Source organism: Vipera berus (assembly GCF_964194415.1).
Source record: "Vipera berus genome assembly, chromosome: 6".
NCBI lineage: Eukaryota > Metazoa > Chordata > Lepidosauria > Squamata > Viperidae > Vipera > Vipera berus.
In genome coordinates, this window is record NC_138208.1 from 3,591,560 (window position 1) to 3,607,632 (window position 16,073).

Consider the following 16,073-nt stretch of genomic DNA (forward strand, 5'->3'; position numbering starts at 1 on the left):
ATAGAGTTTAAGCCAGAATTGTTTTTGTTAGGAATAATAGGAACACGCTTAATCGGACATGTATTAACTGTAGCAAGAATTGTATTTGCTCAATATTGGAAATATGAAAACCTACCAAGGGAAGAAGAACTAATTAAGAAAATTCTAGATTGGGCAGAAACGGACAGATTGACATTAAAGATAAAAGAGAAAGAAGACTCAGTGTACCTCAGAACATGGGATAATTTTTATCAATGGCTAGAGAAACGCGTTAGAAAGAAAGGAACGTGATATGTACTATGTAACATTGAATATATACTAGTAAGAAGAAGACTATTGAGCGATTAACTAACATATTGTTTATGATAATACAGAAATTAATTATTATTCATTGTTTTTTTTAAATTCATGAACCCAGACAACATGCTGTTTGCTAAATATTAGGAATGTTATTTTAAAAAAATCCTAACCCTAACCCCAACCCTAACCCTATCCCTAATCCCATAAAAATTAATGGAGTGACATTAGAGTCAGAGGAAGGCTCTGAGGAACTCCAAGACTCACAGTCGGATGAGGAGCCGGGCCCCTCTACTCGCGCTCAGGCTGAGACACAGCTGTGCTGGGAGCCTGAGTTGGAGAGTGATGAGGCACAGCTGAGACAAATCCCGGATGCACGAAAGTGCTGGCAAGAGAAGCGAGCAGGACAGAGGATTGCAATGGGGCGGCTCCAAAGGCAAAGGAGAAGGCATTAGGAAGCCACGCCTTGGCAGAATTATAAAAAGGGAAGGTGTGGGATGTGTTGGTTGCTGAGGGCAACTGTTCGTGTTGAGGATCGAGTTTCTGTGGACTGTGTTTGTTTGCCTTGGACATTGACTCAGGCCTTTGAGAATACAAGAGGTTGGTTTTTTCTTGGGGTTCCTGCCTGTTTCTTGGAAGAGGGGTTTCTTGTTGTGAGCGTAACAAAGACTCACGTAGGCTGGGACAGAACATACCCCTTTTAGCTTAGAGAAAAAAACGGGGGATCAACTCGTTTGACCATACTCTCCCTCCACTCTAGGAAAATATGAAATAGTCCAGTGTGCGCACAACCAAGAAAAATAAATGGCGTGTACTTACCCATGCTGAAATAAAATCTCAGATTTCCATAACCCGTCATGTCCATATAAGGAGTGCATAGTTTTCTCTCTCCTTCTCTGAGGAACACCGCCGATGAGCCCGATTCCAAGGTCCCACACTCGGTGCCGATGATCGCTCCAGATATTTCCCACCTAAAGACATCCCAGAGGTAAGGATCAGTTCATTTCTGAACGCTGTTCAAAAATACTAGGTTTTTTTCCCTTTTACAGTCTTCAAAATCACGAGACGGGATATGTATGAAGGATCAATACCTACCAAATGAATTTGTCCTCTATTTAAGTTCAAGGGAGAAGACCCTGATGTTTGCACCATCCCCCCAAGAAAGTTAAACTGGTGGGAACATGTGGTAAGGCAACAAAATGGTGAGCAGTAGTGGAACACTTAAAAGCATTAGTATAACACTTAAATACTAGTACAAAGTATTAGTGTAGCTTTATAAAGCCTTGGTAAGACCACACTTGGAATACTGCATCCAGTTTGGGTCATCATATTATAAAAAAACAGATGTTGAGACTCTAGAAAGAGTGCAGAGAAGAGCAACAAAGATGATTAGAGGACTGGAGGCTAAAACGTATGAAGAACGGTTGCTGGATTTGGGTATATCTACTGTAGTTTAATGAAGAGAAGGACTAAGGGTGACAGGATAGCAGCCTTCCAATATCTCAGGGGCTGCCCCAAAGAAGAGGGAGTCAAGCTATTCTCCAAAGCCCCTGAAGGCAGGACAAGAAGCAATGGATGGAAACTGATCAAAGAGAGAAGCAACCTGGAACTAAGGAGAAACTTCCTGACAATGAGAACAATTAACCAGTGGAACAACCTGCCTCCAGAAGTTATGGATTCTCCAACACTGGAAGTTTTTAAGAAGAGATGGGGCAGGCATTTGTCTGAAATGGTATAGGGTTTCCTGCCTGAGCAGGGGGTTGGACTAGATGACCTCCAAGGTCCCTTCCAACTTATATTATTATTATTATTATTATTATTATTATTATTATTATTATTATTATTATTATTATTATTATTATTATTATTATTATTTATTTATTTATTTTATTTTAATTCCATTTATATCCCGCCCTTCTCTGAAGACTCAGGGCGGCTTACAAGCTTAGCAGTAGCCTTCATTCTATGTATATGCCTGCTTGTTAGGACTTTCACACACACCCCAAGCGGCATTATTACAAAGTCAGCTTATTGCCCCCAACAATCTGGGTCCTCATTTTACCTACCTCGGAAGGATGGAAGGCTGAGTCAACCTTGAGCCTGGTGGGACTCGAACCTGCACTAATTGCAGGCAGCTGGTGTTACTTAAGGAGGCATTAGCCCACTGCTCCACCAAGGCTCAATATTATTATTATTATTATTATTATTATTATTATTATTATTATTATTATTATTATTATTATATTGTTCTCTGTTTAATTTTGTTTCCATTTCCTACGACTACCTTGTTTATTACAGCATTTTTAAACACTTGATTCTTTCATTTGGGGTATAAAGAGTACAAAGAGTTCTTCATCAAGAAACCACGTGTGGAATGTATAACTAAAAGAGCTGAACATTAAAACACCTTTCTCTCTTCAGCAAACTCTCCATTCATAAAAGCATGGCTGGTGTATATAATCTTAAATTTTATTATTATTATTATTTTAAAAAAAGAAATCAGTTGCTAATAAAAAAAATGTCCAGAACAAAATAACAAAAAATTAAGAGTGGAGAAGGAAATGAGTGTTTTTGTAATAACAGAGAATAGGAGAGGACTAAAAATTGCCAATGTTCTTTTTTTAAACATAATTTTATAAGCTTATCCAGTTAAAAATACAAAAGAAAATGAAAATAGTGGGGAAAGGGGGAAGGGAAAGGGACAGAAGTGTAGCATAAAGGGGGGGAAAGGAAGAAGCGTATTGACCTCCAACTCTTTTTAGCACAGTGGAATAAAACAGTAACATTACAGCCTCAACGTTTTACTTTTATGTAGCAATTAGGCTTATATACTGCTCCAAAGTGCTTTACAGCCCTCTCTAAGTGGTTTACAGAGTCAGCATAAGCCCCCGACAATCTGGACCCTCATTTTACCGACCTCAGAAGGATGGAAGGCTAAGTCAACCTTGAGCTGGTCAGGATCGAACTCCTGGTAGTGGGCAGAGTTAGCCTGCAATACTGCATTCTCACCACTGAGCCACCACGGCTTAGATAGCAACAGCATTAGCACTTAGACTTATATGCCGCTTCACAGTGTTTTACAGCCCTCTCTAAGCAGTTTACAGAGTCAGCCTATCACCCCCGACAATCTGGGTCCTCCTTTTACCGACCGCGGAAGGACAGAAGGCTGAGTCAACCTTGAGCCGGTCAGGATCGAACTGCTGGCAATCGGCAGAGTTTGTCTGCAATACGGCATTCTAAGTACTCTGCCACCACGGCTCAAATAAGTTTTTAAAGACAGAATTTGTAATGTTTTTGTCAGTATGCATGGATTTCACAAAGGAAATGTGTTGAAACGGGCTAACAGAATTAGGACGGCTGTTTTATTGGGATATCTCCCAGGAAACCCATTTAGACTAATGTTGACTGGCAATTAGAAATTTTTTAATTGGAACAGCTGTCCCATCGCTTTCAGCCCATCGAGAGACGTTCTGCAATTTAATATGGTGAAATGACACCCACGTTTATATCGCCACGCTCAATAAGTGATAAATTTCTAGCTAACCTCAAAAACTTCAGGCAGCTCTGAAAGTTCACAGGACTAAGCCACAATCCTTTAAGCAGCGCTTGGTACTTTACACATTTAGAAACAATACAGTATACAGGTGATATTCTGTCATATTTCAACAGGAAAAATGTCAATACTGTATGCTTGAATATTTACACTATCTCAGTTCTCATGGCCACTTCAGTCACTTCAATGAAGCCCTCACTGAGCTTGGTTTCTTTCTTGCAGATGTTTCATAACCCAACTAGGTAACACCATTGCTGATGATGTTACCTGGATGGGTAATGAAATGTCTGCAAGAAAACCACCAAGGTCAGAGAGTACCAAGGACCCCACAGTTCCACCCTGGGCTATGTCTATTCTCTTCTATTGGTCCAACCCTTTCAGTTCCTAAAGGTAAAGGTAAAGGTTCCCCCGCACATGCGTGCTAGTCGTTTCCAACTCTAGGGGCCGGTGCTCATCTCCGTTTCAAAGCCGAAGAGCCAGCGCTTGTCCGAGGACGTCTCCGTGGTCATGTGGCCGGCATGACTAGACGCCAAAGGCGCACGGAACGCTGTTACCTTCCCACCGTCGTGGTCCCTATTTTTCTACTTGCATTTTGACGTGCTTTCGAACTGCTAGGTTGGCAGAAGCTGGGACGAGTAACAGGTGCTCGCTCTGCTACGCGGCACTTGGGATTCGACCCGCCAAACTGCCGTCCTTCCGATCGACAAGCTCAGTGTCCTAACCCACTGAGCCACCACGTCCCTTTTCAGTTCTTATTCAGCCTTATTTTATCTTGATAAAGAATCTTGATTCTTGGAAGCAAAAGACTTTTAAAACAGTTGAAAGTTAAAGATGAGTGGGATTTTTCTCTCTGCTAGCAGACTACCAGCCATTTTTTTTATTAAAAAAAAGCCTATATTTTATTTTGCTTTAGATTTATAACTCAGCTTAGCCATTCTAAAACCAAAGTTTAAAACAGATCTCTGGAAGTTTGTGTAATCGGCGTAGTTGCTTAGAAATGGTGTAGAACAGTCAAGTGTCATCGTAAAAGGAAGAAAAGGGAGGTTTCCAAAAAATAGTGCTTATATTAAACCTGCTGCGCCACTGGCCCGCATTCCTAATTTCAGGAAGGTAGAGAAATCAAATTGTACAAAATATGAGTTGGAAAGGACATTATACGTCAGCTAGTCCTTCTCCTTTTATGTTGAAAAGTGACAGCACCGATGCTTAAAAGTTCTCTTAGCTTTAATTGTCTTGACTCACCTCCCTAATTCAACAATTTTGGGTCCCCCCCCTTTTTTTTTACAGCAATGATTGATTTTGGGCTAAAAACTGACATTCGTACAACCTGATGACTTTGTTCCTTCATTCCTAGCTTAACCACATTTTCCCCTTCCTGTTGATCTGACTTATTACACAACTTATACACATTTTCCTTTCTGACAGTGCTCTGGCTATTATCTGGCCAGCCTCAGCCCTGTTATTCTGCCGAAATACTCAGTATTCAAAGAAGAGAACAATCAGTCACTTGATGGTTCAATGTTATCAACTCCTTGCCTGGTTTAACCGGGACTAAAGTATATTGAGGGACATGGTGGCTTAGTGGGTTAGGACGCTGAGCTTGTCGATCAGATGGTCGGCAGTTTGGCGGGTCGAATCCCGAGTGCCACGTAACAGAGTGAGCGCCTGTTACTCATCCCAGCTTCTGCCAACCTAGCAGTTCGAAACCACGTAAAAATGCAAGTAGAAAAATAGGGACCACTCCGGTGGGAAGGTAACAGCGTTCCGTGCGCCTTTGGCGTCTAGTCATGCCGGCCACATGACCACGGAGACGTCCTTGGACAAGCGCTGGCTCTTCGGCTTTGAAACGGAGATGAGCACCGGCCCCTAGAGTTGGAAACGACTAGCACACATGTGCGGGGGAACCTTTACCTTTACCGTAAAGTATATTGAAGCTTGTTCTTACTTTCTGTAGTACAATTTGAGTTGGGAAAATTGTTGAGAACTGATGCTAGGGGCCGTGCATTGTACAGAAAGGCCATTCTGACGGCGAGGTGCATGATTTAAAATAAATTTAACTTGGTGTTGAATTTATTTTAAATCATGCATCTCACTGTCTGAGGCCAAGATAATTAGGGGGCTGAAGACTAAAAGATATGAAGAACGGTTGCAGGAACTGGGTATGTCTAGTCTGGTGAAAAGAAGGACCAGGGGTGACGTGATAGCAGTCTCCCAATCTCTCAGGGGCTGCCCCAAAGAAGAGGGAGCCAAGCTATTCTCCAAAGCACCTGAAAGCAGGACAAGAAGCAACGGATGGAAACTAATCAAGGAGAGAAGCAGCCTAGAACTAAGGAGAAATTTCCTGAAAGTGAGAACAATTAACCAGTGGAACAACCTGCTTCCAGAAGCGGTGAATGCTCCATCACTGCAAGTCTTTAAGAAGAGACTGGACAGCCATTTGTCTGAAATGGGATGGGGTCTCCTGCTTGTGTGTGGGGGGGCTGGACTAGAAGACCCCCATCACCAGCATTCGTTCTTTTGTCTGGCTGTTAGATTCAGGGATCGTATGCTTAAAACGGATGCTTGCAAAGAATTCATCCAGAGTGGACGCTGAATTGCATCTCAGCCTGTACGAAATCCTCCTGTAAACCTGACACAGCGTGAACGGCTGTGCGTTTTCCTTAACCGTCTGGCTGTCACAGCGTGAAATGAACTGGAGATTTCACCAAGCAATTCCATCATTACTAATATGGCAGTTCAGAAGCTGAACTACGGGAGGTCAGCCTTCAAGTCAAAAAGATAATTCTTCAAAGGCTGATGGCCTGCGTAATGGAAATATTCATTCAGACGTTTTGTCCACGGAATTCTTTGTTCGCTGGAAGTTCCTGGAAGCATGTACAGTATGTACTTTTTGACTTCTGGGCAAAAAAAATCAAAACAAAACGGCAGCAATGTTGAGTGTTTGGGCATATAATGCCTCATTTTAAAGGGTCATAATTCGCTACTGATTGAATTGTGGTAAATTTGTAATAGCTGAAGAGAAGGTATTCCAGGCAGATTTTATATTTGGAGCAGACAGATATTCTAAGCACCTAAGATCTTGAGGAACAGAGACATCGCAGGTTAACTTGAATTGAATGTTTAGTGTTTAGATCCATTCCTTATCTCCATAGGATATAAATTCTGAAGCTCTTCCTATAGCAACCTCACAGTACTATGGGTTTGTAGGAAAGCACCTAAGATGTACTACAGCTAAAAATTCAAATGGATGAAAACTCTGGACAATAGGATCTTATTTCTGACCAGACTGTAAGAAATCAGATACGGACACAATTATTTCTAATTTATAGTTAAAGTATTTCTGATTTCCCCCCCCCCCAATCCATAAATTCTGTGGAATGGATTGGCAGCCGGATACAAAAGCTGTGCAAATTTGATCTCTGATGTCTACACTCACTAAATAGTAAGATTCTTTTGATGTTCTGAGCTTTAATAACTCCCAAAGAGATGGTGATTAGAGGATAGATAGATAGATAGATAGATAGATAGATAGATAGATAGATAGATAGATAGATAGATAGATAGATAGATAGATAGATAGATAGATAGATAGGATAGACAGACAGACAGACAGACAGACAGATGATAAAGATAGATAGGTTTGGTTGGCGAAGCCAAAAAGTGAAACAAGGCTACTTGCAAAGTACAGTGGTGTGATTGACACTCTGCCTGTCTTTTTATGGGCATTGCATAAAAAAACCAGGCAAAACTCGGACCAGACCATTTGTGGCCTTCATCTTGACTTTCATTTATTTATTTATTTTTACCATAACCTCCAAGCACCTTTGCCACCCCTGCGGATTTTATTAATATACTGAGCGGTGTCAGATGTACCAAAAATGCCACTTGTTTTATTTTTCAGATGTTTTTAAAAGTATTGGATAGGGTGAAACATGCTTGCTTTTTTTTAAAAAAAAAAAACAGGTTGAAAAATTAAATTTGGCCGTAAATTCATTTCTACCACCATAAAAAAGGGTAAGTTGTGTCAGGTAGGTTGGAGATGGATTTTTTCTGAAAAAAACCAAAACCAAAACGATGCTCACTTTCTCCTATCTTGTTTGATCTCATTATGCAAGAGCGGAGGCAGCATGTTAAAGTGTGACAAGAACATTTGACGCCTTAATATATTAAAAAAAACAACCAACAGAACAAAATGTAATACAATGTTTGGCACATGGCAGGCCCATTCTTCTTCAAAATCCTTGCAGAGATATAACTCAACTGCGGCTTGCATCAAATGCATTTTAGGCAACAGTGGGGTTAGCAATTAATTTTCACATTCTGCTACGTTAATCCCCATCGATGAAGAATCGTAGAGAACGGCCGCACTTTATATCAACCTGAGTTGGATTTAGATATTTATTCCTAGATATTCGTAGGGTTTCTGGATACAAGGCAAAGGGTTTGCATCAATCAAAAGCCAGAATTGTGATCCTTTTTTTCTGCAAGATTAAGCTTAATTTATACCGACACCTTTCTCTGTTGTTGGTAGGTAGACGTAATCAACAGATCAAAAGGACTGTCTTTCCCAAAATTCTACTTTGGCCTAGGTTTTGTTTTCGATAAGAGCGTTTCAAGACCTGGTCTAGAATCCTAACAATGGGGTGGAGAGACATAAAAGTGACTTTTCAGGCTTGTTCTCTTGATGGATTCTGATTCTTGACTGTGGCAGCATTCAGGCGACTGAACTTGGACCACAGGTACATGACCCTATTAATCATCACCAATCATTTCATCAATGCATCTTAGATATGCAAAACAGAATGGCAGCAGTCACAGGATGTCTAACTTAAGAGGCGGGGTCTGATAGTAAGCGAAAGAAGGACAAGCGTGCAAAAAGAGAGAGGATTTTTGGTGATAAGTAAAATCCATCACGGTGCACAAGTCGCCCGTAATTTTAAAGGATGAAAAAGAATTGGGGAAGCACATTCATAATGCGCAAAAGGAAGACTTGGCATCTTCAGTGGTATCTCTTAACATTATTATGGTCATTCAGATTTGGGTTATCCATGTAGACTATCCCGTGGTGGCGTGGCGGTTGGGATGCAGCATTGCAGGCTGACTCTGCACTCCCACTGCCAGCAGTTCGATCCTGACCGGCTCAAAGTTGACTCAGCCTTCCATCCTTCTGAGGTCAGTAAAATGAGGACCTGGATTGTTGGGCGGCAACATGCTGACTCTGTAAACTGCTTAGAGGGGGCTTTAAAGCACTGTGAGGCAGTTATATAGGTCTAAGTGCTATTGATAAGTCAGAAGGAAGGAAGGAAGGAAGGAAGGAAGGAAGGAAGGGAGGGAGGGAGGGAGGAGCTGTGGTAGTGCAGTAGTTAGAATGCAGCGTTGCAGGTTGCCAGGAGTTCGATCCTGATGGGGCATAAGGTTGACTCAGCCTTCCATCCTTCTGAAGTCAGTAAATGAGGACCCAGATTGTTGGGGGTGCAATACGCTGACTCTGTAAACCGCTTAGAGAGGGCTGTAAAGTACTGTGAAGCGGTATAGAACTCTTAGTGCTATTGCTATTGCTATCCCACCCAACCTAATAGAAATGTAATGTTAATGAGGCTTTCACACGCGCAAGTTGTTAACTCTTGCTAATTTCTCAAGCCCAAAGTGGAAGCTGTAAAGTGAGAAAGACAGAAAAGTTGCAATAACCAAGAAGCGGAGGCCTTCTCTTCAGAGGGAACGATATACAAAAGAATGCAATTTGTCCCCAACTGGGGGAGGGGGGAAATGGCAACCCGTTTACAGGGGCCGAACAGAATTTAACAAATGAGCGTAAGTTATCCGAAGCAGAGACGTCACCCTGCCAACAAAAGTGCGTATAGTCAAGGCCATGGTCTTCCCAGTTGCAATGTATGGCAGTGAAAGTTGGGCCGTAAGAAAGGCTGAGCGCCAAAGAATGGAGGCCTTTGAACTCTGGTGCTGGAGAAGACTCCTGCGAGTAAGTTGAAGCTCAAATCCTTTGGCCACCTAATGAGAAGGAAGGACTCACTGGAGAAGAGCCTAATGCTGGGAAAGGTTGAGGGCAAGAGAAGAAGGGGATGACAGAGAATGAGGTGGCTGGATGGAGTCACTGAAGCAGGAGGCGTGAGCTTAAATGGACTCCAGAAGATGGCGGAGGACAGGAAGGCCTGGAGGAAGGTTGTCCATGGGGTCACGAGGGGTCAGACACGACTTCGCAGCTAGCAACAACAACAAAGTTATCCAAGGAGACAGGCTAGTCCCCAAGATGATACTTGCAGTACAGCTTCTCCACAGTAAAGACATAAGCAGTTCCTTTGCAGGCCAAAGAGAGATCAGATAACGAAAAGTGACAGAGGATAAGATAAGGTCGGAGCCTGGAGAATCAAATAAACAGGTCCAAAGACAGATTCAGAAATTAGAGTTAATGAATGGTTCATTCTACCCCTGCAGGCCACGCCAACGGGGAAACCAGCGATCTTCTGCAGCAAAGGAAAAATGGGATATGAAAAGAAAACTACGGTTGGACTAAACTTGGTCTGTCTGAAACCTGCAAGATCAGATCGTGAAGACAATTAGCCTCGGCTGGTTTTTCTTACGCAGTTGGGATGACAGATGACCGCATCCAATTCTCAGCCACAAGATCTCTGCCACATAAGGGATCAATATGAGGCTGCGGGATATCAGAGAGAGAAAAGGATAGGAAGAAACACTGAATAGCTACCCATTCTCTGAACATCGTCCATCCTGGGCACTGAATGAGGCAGGGATCCTGTGGGAAAAAAGAGTACGTGATCGTAGCATTAGAGGATTCGTCGTAATGACTGTGAACAATTCTGGAGAGTTACAAATGTTGAATCAATAGGTTCAAGAATTAATGTTACTTTATACGAACCAAGGAAGGCTGTCTTGAACCTTTTAAATAATTGAGATGGCATCTTCCATCAGCCTTAGTCAGCATGGAGAAGGGTGACGTATGATCAAAATCATATTCTGGAATGGAATGAGTAGAGTAGAGTAGAGTAGAGTAGAGTAGAGTAGAGTAGAGTAGAGTAGAATAGAATAGAATAGAATAGAATAGAATAGAATGGAATGGAATGGAATGGAATGGAATGGAATGGAATGGAATGGAATAGAATAGAATAGAATAGAAAATATAGAATAGAATAGAATAGAATAGAATAGAATAGAATAGAATAGAATAGAATAGAATGGAATGGAATGGAATGGAATGGAATGGAATGGAATGGAATGGAATAGAATAGAATAGAATAGAATAGAATAGAATAGAATAGAATAGAATAGAATAGAATAGAATAGAGAATGGAATGGAATAGAATAGAATAGAATGGAATGGAATGGAATGGAATGGAATGGAATGGAATGGAATAGAATAGAATAGAATAGAATAGAATAGAATAGAATAGAATAGAATAGAATAGAATAGAATAGAATAGAATAGAATAGAATGGAATGGAATGGAATGGAATGGAATGGAATGGAATGGAATAGAATAGAATAGAAAATATAGAATAGAATAGAATAGAATGGAATGGAATGGAATGGAATGGAATGGAATGGAATAGAATAGAATAGAATAGAATAGAATAGAATAGAATAGAATAGAATAGAATAGAATAGAATAGAATAGAATAGAGAATGGAATGGAATAGAATAGTATAGAATAGTATGGAATGGAATGGAATGGAATGGAATGGAATGGAATGGAATAGAATAGAATAGAATAGAATAGAATAGAATAGAATAGAATAGAATAGAATAGAATAGAGAATGGAATGGAATAGAATAGAATAGAATAGAATGGAATGGAATGGAATGGAATGGAATGGAATGGAATGGAATAGAATAGAATAGAATAGAATAGAATAGAATAGAATAGAATAGAATAGAATAGAATAGAATGGAATGGAATGGAATGGAATGGAATGGAATGGAATGGAATAGAATAGAATAGAAAATATAGAATAGAATAGAATAGAATGGAATGGAATGGAATGGAATGGAATGGAATGGAATAGAATAGAATAGAATAGAATAGAATAGAATAGAATAGAATAGAATAGAATAGAATAGAGAATGGAATGGAATAGAATAGTATAGAATAGTATGGAATGGAATGGAATGGAATGGAATGGAATGGAATGGAATGGAATAGAATAGAATAGAATAGAATAGAATAGAATAGAATAGAATAGAATAGAATAGAATAGAATAGAATAGAATAGAAAATATAGAATAGAATAGAATAGAATAGAATAGAATAGAATAGAATAGAATAGAATAGAATAGAATAGAATAGAATAGAATGGAATGGAATGGAATGGAATGGAATGGAATGGAATGGAATGGAATGGAACGGAACGGAACGGAATGGAATAGAATTCATTATTGATCAAGTGTGATTGGACACACAAGGAATTTGTCTCCGGTGCATAAGCTCTCTTATGGAGAATATTAAAACTGCCTACAGATGCTGACACTAGCTGAAGTACAGTAAGTGGACTTGGCCTTAAAAGGATGGGAAAGACTTATTGTCTATAATGATGGTCATACAGTAGTTTTAGATCTTGGCAAGGCAGATACATGAATACTAAAGAGATTGTTCGAAAGAAGTGACGGAATTAAAAGATGCTCAGGAATGCCTTTCTGGAGACTCGCTTCTTGCAGCTTCTGTTTTGAGCATTTAACTGAAAAATATCCAGCATCCACGCCACTAGCAAGAAATTAAAATCCCAAGCAAAGAATTCAAAATAGGCTAAATCACAGCCACAGGAATTTCTTACTATCAAGCACATCTGAAGCCAGAGGACAGGTGACATCCACAGCCATGATGTAAATATGTGCTTCCACTGTCCTACTTGTACCATTTATTTGCTTCGTTGAAAAACGTGAATCATGTCTTGAGATCTCCAGAGGAAACTGTATGCACTATAAAAACCACTTAACCAGCACGCTGGCATTGAAATGAGATTTTTGCCCTGGAACTAATCTCTTTCTCCTCTGCTGAGCTAATGGTTCATGATATGTACCGGTATTCTCTATTTGGAGTGCCAATATCATCAATATTAATATAGTGTCAGTAACGGTTGGGATAAGCATTTGTAAATTAATTTCGGTCATCTGGTCATTAGAGCACGATAGGGGCCCCATATATATATATATATTCTCTGGGTTTTTCCACAGGAGATTCCTTCAGGTTTTATATCTCCATGTTCTTATCAAGATGCCAACAGTGTTTTTTGTAAATAAAAAGTGGGTCGTTTCAAAACCTTATCCTTTGGAAGCTACCAACCCTTCTCGACTCCTTTGTCCTCAAAATTTGGGGGAATCCCATGATTTTATTACTATCCCATGTCGCTAAAAACCAGCAAAACATTTGGCTGAAGATATCATATCAATCCCTCTGAAGAGTTAGCACTCTTATATTCAGAAAAATATGGGACTAAAAAGTTCCATTTAGCTTATGAGTAAATTTTAGATTGTTATAATTTATTATATTGGAAATTTTTCTTTTTTCTTTTTTCTTATTAGTTTTAATTATACGGTATTATTATTGTATTAGTATAAGTTGGATATTTTAGACTGTTGGTAATTATGTTATAGGCGGGGTTGTTTTTTTTAAATTCCATTTATATCCCGCCCTTCTCTGAAGACTCAGGGCGGCTTACAAGCTTAGCAGTAGCCTTCATTCTATGTCTATGCCTGCTTATTAGGGCTTTCACACACACCCCAAGCGGCATTATTACAAAGTCAGCTTAATTGCCCCCAACAATCTGGGTCCTCATTTTACCTACCTCAGAAGGATGGAAGGCTGAGTCAACCTTGAGCCTGGTGGGACTCGAACCTGCACTAATTGCAGGCAGCTGGTGTTACTTAAGGAGGCATTAGCCCACTGCTCCACCAAGGGTTAAAGTGCATTATGTATTTGGTTATTTATATAGTTGGTTAATGTTAGTTAGATTGTGATTATTATATATTTGTAACCCTGTAATCAGCTTTGGGAAGTGGGGGAGGGGGAGGGGGGGTTTAGGGGTGGGTTGGGATGGGATAATATTGTAACTTTGATAAAACTTTTCAATAAAAAAAAGAGTTAGCACTCACCCTTTGGGCTGGCTCTCAAATTCTTCAGCCCATTGCTCCTGAGTATCTTCAGTAGACAGGTCCACGTCCCGCGTCGTGGCGAAATTTAACTCGTTGCCTTCGGTTCCGTGGAAGTAAATGGCATTTCCATCTGACTGACAGCTATGCTACAGAAGGACACACGCAGGAAGAAACTATTAAGTCAATTTTGTTCGCGAGCTTTGCGGGGAAAAAGAGGTATGATTTAACAGATGGCTTATAACACAAACTAAAACTCAAAAAGAGATTCAGCCTCGCCTGCTTCCACACCAATTTTGAGTGATGAATCATTTTTTTCAAACACAATCATTTTTAACTTCAAGCTCTACCTAACATTACAAAGTCATATGTTCGTTCATACGTTCTTTACAAAGGACATACACTCAATTTTGTAGCTATTATGATTGTTGGATGAGCGGGTACAAAAACAGCCGGGAAAGGGATTGAAGCCTGGCAAATGGGCCCTCGTCTGTCAACAGGAGTGCTGATTTACTACCAGCTTATCAAGTACTTAGGAGGCCAGGGGCCTGGCAGCACAAGGAAACAATAGCCAAAGACTTAATCTACCTAATCAACAACTAAAAAGCCACAGACAAGGATGAGTCCGAAAACGTGGAAGACTAAACCTTGGGTCCCAATGACCAAACTTGACTGGATCCTGCAACATTACAAAGTCCATCCTATTTTGGTGACTATTCATCATGGCAACCCTATATTTGTCAATCACAATTAGGTATACACACAGGGCATTTGACGGACATAAAAAATATGGCAGAACTTGAATTGTGTTGCCATCTTTTAATTTTTTAAACACACACACACACACACGTAGCTTTCCCTGTATGACTATGCTGCTTCTTTAATGCTCACTGTGGGCTGCCCAACTATTTTTCATTCAGGCTGATCCCTGAGTGATTTGTAGAATAATAGAGTTGGAAGGGACCCTGGAGGTCTTCTAGTCCAACCCCCTGCTCAGGCAGGAGTCCCTATACCAGGGGTGTCAAACTCAATTTCATTGAGGGCCGCATCAGCATTGCGGTTGCCCTCAGGGGGCCGGGTGGGTGTGGCCAGGGTGGGCGTGGCCTACTGGGTGGGCGTGGCTAGAGTGCATCCGGCCTGCTGGGTGGGTGTGGCCAGCTCTACATTGTTCGCATCAAGGGTGCCTATGGGGGCCTGGGCAGGAGTGGGACAGATCTGAGGGTCTCTGGCAGAAGGAGGGTCTCTGGGCCAGGGCCAAGGCAGAGGGGGCCGTTCCCTCACTGTGTCCAGGATGGCTTCGGGGGCCACATGAAACCACTTCGCGGGCCGGATCCGGCCCTCAGGCCTTGTGTTTGACATGTCTGCCCTATACCTTTTCAGACAAATGGTTGTTCAGTCTCTTTTTTTTTTGAAAGCCTCCAGTGATTTATTTGACAGTAGCCTAAGCATTTTAAATTTTCATTGCAGTAAGTCCCCCTCCCCCAAAATAACATAATGAAAGCAATGAAAATCAGTTATCGCTAGTATTAGTTTGTTAGTTGTTATTAGTTTATATATATTTACTGTATCACATTATTAACTTTCATACAGAGGTGACTCTTTCAAGCATTCCTTTTTTAAAAATGCATTTTTATTAAAGAATTTAAAAAAAAATAAGAAAGGAAAAAGTGGAAAAAAGAAGTAGTAAATAATTGCACAGGGGATATACATATCGTGGACATTGTTATTTTTTTCAGTATTTCATTCCTGGATTTTAAATGAATTATATCATTTTTTTAAAAAAATCTACATGAGCGCATTACATTGTTTTGAAGATTAGCTAGAGTCATGAAACTCTAAACAGAATCTTTGTATCAGAAAAAGTAGTCAGCACACTATAGACCATAAAATAAATTAGTCAATTCTGATTAAAAGTCTACTGCGAGATAGATATATATATATATATATATATATATATATATATATATATATATATATATATATATATATATATATATATATATATATATATATATATATATATATATATATATACATACATATATATACATATATACATATATATACATATATACATATATATACATATATATATATATATACATATATATATATATATACATATATA

At 40.0% G+C, this 16,073-nt stretch overlaps 1 protein-coding gene across 1 annotated transcript in view; it reads right to left on the reverse strand.

Annotated features, from left to right (window-relative positions):
* RELN (reelin) overlaps positions 1–16,073 on the reverse strand; it is a 345,250-nt gene that overhangs the window by 151,078 nt on the left and 178,099 nt on the right. The window contains exons 11-12 of the mRNA XM_081331294.1: positions 13,949–14,094; positions 1,096–1,247 (exon numbers count right to left, since the gene is read on the reverse strand). Of these exons, the coding sequence (XP_081187420.1) occupies positions 1,096–1,247; positions 13,949–14,094 (298 nt within the window). The remainder of the gene's footprint in view (positions 1–1,095; positions 1,248–13,948; positions 14,095–16,073) is intronic.